The 7,157-nt window shown below is 40.2% G+C and overlaps 1 protein-coding gene across 1 annotated transcript; it reads left to right on the forward strand.

Annotated features, from left to right (window-relative positions):
- The first annotated feature begins 301 nt into the window (after window positions 1-301).
- On the forward strand, window positions 302-3,854 carry LOC306919018 (zymogen granule membrane protein 16-like). Its single transcript, XM_079531860.1, has 3 exons — window positions 302-342; window positions 2,036-2,174; window positions 3,077-3,854. Exons 2-3 carry the CDS (start codon window positions 2,103-2,105, stop codon window positions 3,242-3,244), a joined length of 240 nt encoding a protein of 79 aa, XP_079387986.1. The 5' UTR covers window positions 302-342; window positions 2,036-2,102; the 3' UTR covers window positions 3,245-3,854.
- Window positions 3,855-7,157: the final 3,303 nt, after the last annotated feature.

Genomic DNA, 7,157 nt, shown 5'->3' on the forward strand with positions numbered 1-7,157 from the left:
TACGTTTTATTTACGTAAGATAACTTTGGTGTCTGTCTGTCTGTCTGTCTGTCTGTCTGTCTGTCTGTCTGTCTGTCTGTCTGTCTGTCTGTCTGTCTGTCTGTGTCTCTCTCTCTCTTTCTCTCTCTCTCTCTCTCTCTCTCTCTCTCTCTCTCTCTCTGTCTCTCTCTCTCTCTCTCTCTCTCTCTCTCTCTCTCTCTCTCTCTCAGACAACGCGACATACAGCTACTCTCTAGCAGTGGGTAGTGGGTCAGGTTCCTCCTACGAGTCAAAGGCGGAGGGAGTCGAGGGACAGATCACAGCCATCAGGATCTTCGAGAACAACAACAACTACCTCAGAGGGTATGTGTACAGTTCAATTGTCAACCGTAGAAGCATATTATTTTCCTGTATTATTAAGACAATTAGGCATTTGGCAGACAGAAAGCTGAACAGTCTCGCTGGTGACAATAGTCAATTTACAAGCACTGCAATGCATTTCTGTCAGTAGTTTAGCTATTTTCTGCATGTCACATCCAGTAAATCAGGCAATACCCAGACTAAGGAGGTTAAAAATAGAAGAGATATATTGATAAGAAGCAGCCCTGAAGTTCCTTTAGTGTCTACTAGTGTGTGACTATTTTGGTATGTTGATAAGAAACAAAGATGACACTTACAGAAATGATGAGCGTGAAGATGAGTTGACTGACACGACATCTAGGCAAGTTGTAAAACTTGTCTAGATGTCCGTGTCTATACGTTACGCAATATCTAATTAGCAGAGCCTTAGATATAGACAGAGTTACGCAAACTGCGTTCACTTCATGGGGCCAGTCCAATAATGGCGGCTCTCCTACATAGACTTCTATTGAGAATGGGGACAACCAACTGGGACAAGTCCTGGACCGGAAGTAGGCAGAAATGCATTGGACTCATGCAACAGCCCATGCTTTAATGAACATAAATCCCTTTATTTTAGATTGTTTTGTAGTAATAGTACAACATAAACATTAAAGAGACTTGAGTTGTTACTGTACAATACTTTAAAACAGTTGTCATGTTGCACACATGCTTAAAATAGCTCTTATTTGCGCCGCCCTCGTTGAAAACAATGTATTTCCAACTCCAGCTTGGCTCAGTTCAGGGCTGCATGAACAGCGCTCGAGCGCTCGGTTTACGCCCCCTCTATATCGTAACTCTTCTATTAGATGGCTCTGTTAATTAGTATCTAATCTGAAAAATAAATGTGTCTCACAATGAATCCCTGGCACATCATTAGTCATTTAGCAGTCATAGGAGGCCTTAGCTATGTTTACCAGTTTCAATTGAAACGGGCCTCCACCCTCCAAGCTCCAACTGAACGTCAGGCGTCAGTCAACCCCCGCCACTCTTGGCCCTCTCTATCTCTCTCTGGCTCGCTGCCTTGCTCTCTCCCACAATGTTAAGTTACACGTATTTTATGTAAATAAGCTTGGTAAAATGTGCAGCATTGGGAGGTAAAGGGGAGACACTTTAATTTGTGAAGGGACGACAGGATGAGGAGAGGTGTTGTTGTTGCTAATTGTTGAGAGTAATGGCTGCGTGTGATATTGAACAGTCAAACTATTTGTATCAATACGGCTGTATCAACAAAATAATTATGTCATAGGTATATATGGGGGCCTCATATTCTGACAGCAGTAATGAATAAACAAGTGGAGGGGGTCAGTGTCTCGCGATAAATCTTACATACAGCTCAGTGTTGTCATGTTTTCTCTGAACCTGAACTGCAACTGTATGCTTTCATGTTTTATACTGTACCTTTATTTAATGAAAGCTGACAGCATTTGGCAACAAACCTGTTTTCTTTCAATCACTCCCTCTCTCTCTCTCTCACTCACTCACTCACTCACTCACTCACTCACTCACTCACTCACTCACTCACTCACTCACTCACTCACACACACACACACACACACACACACACACACACACACACACACACACACACACACACACACACACACACACACACACACACACACACACACACACACACACACACACACACACACAGGTTGCAGTTTCAGTACGATGGCATCTGGAGTGCGCAGGTCGGCGCTAACGGTGGCAACACAGTAGAGATGGAGCTCCGTACTGGCGAGTTCGTTACTCAGATTTCTGGGAAATGGCATTCCAGTCACTACATCTATCAGGTCAGAACCTAAAAACTAAAGAAATAACAAAAACTACAATTGACAAAACACTTTTTTTTTTAACGGAAACTAAAACCACAGAGAAAATGTCCTTAGTTTTAGTCTTAGTAAAATAGTGAAAATCAACAAGCATTGCATTTAATTGAATTGAATTGAACTACTTTTCTGAGCCTTTGGAATTTCACCCTTGACTAGTACCCCATATTACAATAAAACACGAAAACTAATTAAAAAAAAAACTATAAGTAAACCTTTTAAAAACTAAAACTAAATTAAACTAGAAAACCAGGTTAAATACCAATTAAAACTAAACTGAAACCATAAAGACAAAATTAAATGAAAGTAAAAGTGAATGATGTACAGTGCACAGCTAGTCCAAACATATTGGTATGGATAAACCTACCCAATCTATTTCATGACACTGAGACCCCTTTTCCACCGGTTGGTTTCTGGTCTTAGTCCATGAGCCAGAGCTCCAAAATTGTAACGTTAATTATGAATTGAGTGGGCAAAACTATACCTATATTAAATTGTTTATAGGATCAATATATTCATGTATGATAAGATAACCCTTCCATAGTAGCTTTTTCATATTTTCTATTTTTTGAATATTTTCCTGTTTTAAATTTTGTAATACAGTAAATCATTGTCTTCGTGTAAGAAGTAATCTACTGGGGAAGTTTCATGGTGATAACAATCTAATGGTTTTGCACACTCAATTCATAATTAACGTTCCACTTTTGGAGCTCTGGCTCATGGACTATAAGAACCAAAAAGAACTGAACCGCTTCCCATTGGGAACCAACCAACCGGTGGAAAAGGGGTCAGCAGCACTGGAGCCTACATTCCAGTTCAACTTTCAATATACTGAGCTAACCATTTCATTCCTGTTTCTTTTGCAGCTGTTTTTCGTGACCAACAGAGGTCGCATGTTGATAGCTGGCCAGCCCAATGGCTACTCCTTCGACTTCTACCCAGTTAACCCTGAAGCTCGGCTCGTGTTGGTCAGCGGACGCACCAACGGCCATGGGTTAACCTCCATCGGAGCTCACTGGGACGTGATTCACTGAATCAAACCGTCCCACATCAGGGCTGGGCAACTTTGACGAAGGAGAGGGCCACTATATTTCCACACTCACTGCAGAAAAAAAAAGAAGCTATTTTTGCTATATATTTGAAGTGAAATCCTGAATTATTTCTTAATTGCAATCCTAAAACGTAACATTTTTATTTGATTTAAAATACCTTTCAAATGCCTTTAATTGTAGTTATTAACTTTATGAACTAAATACAAATACATTGGACATAAAAAAAGACAATACAATTTAAATACTACTCATTAAGCTTCTAATTTAGACTGAAGTAATAAAAGCCCGTCATGTTTGCATGTTTGGAATTGTAACTGAAATCAATAATATATCAGTATTCTGATATTAACCTGCGGGCCGCATTAAGTGAAGTGAGGGCCGCATGTGGCCCCTGGGCCGCCAGTTTCCCATGTATGATCCACATCATCAACTTGTCTCATTTTAACACACCCATTTTCATTCTCTAGTTTAAATTTACGAGAATATCCCATTCATATTTTGTGCAAACTTAACAAATTCTGACTGTGATTCATGGTTCTCTTGTTATGTTTTACCACTTTTGCAAATTAAAAATATTTTTAGTGGGAGTGTGTATCTGATGTCTGGTCTCTTTCTGTTTCTAATATGTGTCTTTTTGTTAACCCAAATAAAAAAAGGTGCCCCTTGCTTCACACGAGTGTGATTTTCATATTTGGCTGCTACGATATGAAACAAAATTAGTTCTGCTAGTTCTGCTCTGAACAAAATTAAAATCACACCTGTGTGAACTGAGCCGTGCAACTATACATTTATTGTCATAGTTACTGTACTGTGCTCTGTACTGTACAACTGTATTATAGTGTAGTGTGCTCTGTACTGTACTTTGATTATATTTGGGAAAAAAACTTTGAGAAATGCACACAGAGCACGTTTTTCTGATTCTTAGCAGTGTTTCTCCATCGGTTTTCTGAAAAACGCGTCCAGTGTGCAACCATGTTTACCGTGTGGGGCGTCCCCGGAAGAATCCAGACCCCCAGGGACACGCCCAGGGGGCGACTGTCCGAAACAGTCGAGAAATGACAGAGTTACCGTGTTGCAGCTTTCTGTGCTCGGAGACATGACACACATAGCTGCGTAATGTTGCGGAGGCACCGCTCAAAATCCCATAGACAGCCATTGATATGTGAAAAAAAACGCTCTCAAAGAGCAATTCAAAACTGGCCCCTGTAAAAAAAAAGTTAATGTCCCCCCCTCGCTGTCAACGAAGCGGATGCATGCACGTGACCTCGCTTCTCGCCCTCAGGCGTCTTACTGGTTGTCATTGTCAAGACTCCAAAGTAGTGAATACTCTATACTATCTATGTGGCTGGTACGTGTAATCTATCGTGTGTTCCCTCATCGTCAGCAACCTCTTCCCCAAGCTACTGCTGCATCTTCCTGACCTGCACATGTTCAACAATCAGCATTCTCATAAACTGATGCCATTCCACATTGACCCATGAAAGCCTTGCGGCCAGCCTGGACGACCACAACGGACTGAGACATGTGCTTCAACGGTCTTCTCCTTGTTCCATCACTCAAGTCTCGCCCAAGAGTGACTGATGGTTGTGATTGAAGGGACTATGAGATCATCAGAGGTTGTACGTGCAGCCCCAGGGTTTCATAGGCTCCAGGTGATTTAATTGAAATTCAGTTAATTTAGTTCCTTCTTTTTGTTGTTCTGTTGATTTGACATCAAAACACATCACCTGCCATTGATTGCCAGTGACACTGACCACCCTGAATGCCAAAAAAGTGTTCATTTACAGTACTGTACAATTGTGGCCATGAGTATTTCCGTTATTTGATATTTTATATCTACTCCGCCATATTAGAGGCAGATATTGTACTTTTTCTCCACAATTATTTTGTCAGTTACTACTTACTTTGCAGATTTAACGGAAAATAATTAACTCAAAATATACATTAGCCGATTTGTCAAGCTCACAATGAGACGTGAGCTTGTCCATCTGCTATTTTCAGTGAAAGCTTTCAAAAGTGATGAACACAATGCATTAATAATGACTAAAAAAGACTAAGACTAATGATAAATTAGTATTATTAATTATTAACTTTTAAGCTTTCGTTTGAAATGTACATTCTACCCACGACATTTGATCAGCTTTACTTTTATCTCAGCCTTTAGCTTATTGTGCTACTTGTGTTTAAGCCTTGAACATCAGACTCTCGATCCCACTCTTGAAGCAGTATTGAATGAATAGGACCTTTTTTCTCTCAGGTAATATTATGTTCATGATATAAAAATAAAACACATTTCAGACATGAACATACCTCGTAGATGTGTTTATTGTATATCAGTAAACATTTCTAACACCATTAACAACATGGTTTATATATGTAGTACAGTATGCACCTGAAATGATCAAATACTATTTTCGAAACAAAGTCAGACTGGGAAAACTTTAAAAGGCCTAATTTGACATTATTAATATTATGAATACAGTTCAAGAACTGCAGTAGAATAGTATGTTGTATTGTATTTTGTATAGCATGTATATTTTGCGAACATTCAACTTGGCGTATGTACCATTTTTATATTTCACCTTTTTTATGCACATTGTGTCACATTTCCTGGCTAAATTGACTACTGGCAGCATTGCAAAGAAATGCTGTACAGTGGAGCTGTGACTTGGTTGGTGAAAAACCAAATACAGAAAGGGATATTGCTGTTGTTAGTTTGGACTCTCTCCTGTGACCAATCCGGTGCTGGTTAAACCACAGGTCAACCACCACCACGATAGGTTCCAGGGTCACTGAATCACTAAGCCAGTGAACCAGAGGGAGTTCAACAAACCATGTGCAACCCAGATTCGGCACAAACAAGGTACTAAATTAATTTCGCTCCTATGCCACCAAAATGTGCAACGCCCTACCAACATTAGGACATGTGAATCCCTTGACTCCTTCAAAACTGCTCTCAAAGGGCACCTGCAATTCGAAACTGCTAAATGCCATAATTGTCTCAATAATACAGGAAAATAATATGTTTCTACGGTTGTCAGAACTGTACACCCTGAGATGGAGCCGCTAGGGTTCTCCCAGAGCCTGATGCCTGTGATGCGTCCCTCGACGCCATCCGCTTTTGAGTTGTATATCTCATCTCATGTACTGTGCACATTGAAAAGCAATACGTTATTAGAAAACAACCTGTGATATGTCTTCTTTTATATTCCTGAACCGTTATGACAAAGGTCTCAATCGTTCAGAAAAAGTGTTTGTTCATGAGCTGGTCCATCCGGCTCCATTCACTGCCTTGTATTCAACTTCCGATGCGAGATTTGCCACCGAGAGCGTCATGGAGCAGCCCAGTCATGTGACCATGACTTTTCCTTAAAAATGAAGACAAATCTGTTCAAAATCATGTTAATGAGCTGGGCTGCTGCAGTGCTGCAATATGGAGCATCTCCCCTTAATTCACTTTGTTGACACACTGGACAGTTAGAGTTCTCACATTGCGTCACAATGCATTGTGAGCTTGTCGATTGGCTATTTCCATAATGCCCGAAATGTAGGTGCATGGTTGTTAATGTATGTTTGGTAACAATAATCAAAACCTTCAGTAATGTTTTCAAAAAGATTTAGTGGAGTCCGACCGTCCGAGGTGTAGTGGAGTAGATGTAAAAGTATTGTAAATTGTAAATACTCATGTAAAGTACAAATACCTCACAATTGTACTAAAGTACAGTACAAGTAAATGTACTTCCACCACTGGTCTACATAATACCACACGGCTCCAGCTGACCTCAGAGAGATGGTGGTACACGTGCATAAGATGATTGTCATGAATTATACTTTATGACCTTTATCTGCCTGACCCATTCAGTACACACATGTGGTCAATCACTCCTCTACGTAA

Source organism: Electrona antarctica, assembly GCF_951216825.1.
Source record: "Electrona antarctica genome assembly, contig: scaffold_481, whole genome shotgun sequence".
Taxonomy (NCBI): Eukaryota; Metazoa; Chordata; class Actinopteri; order Myctophiformes; family Myctophidae; genus Electrona; species Electrona antarctica.

Coding starts and splice junctions, on each gene's coding strand:
- LOC306919018 (XM_079531860.1), top strand. CDS start 2,103: ATGGAGCTCCGTACTGGCGAGTTCGTTACTCAGATTTCTGGGAAATGG. Junction 2,175..3,076: donor CCAGTCACTACATCTATCAG/GTCAGAACCTAA, acceptor TTTCTTTTGCAG/CTGTTTTTCGTGACCAACAG.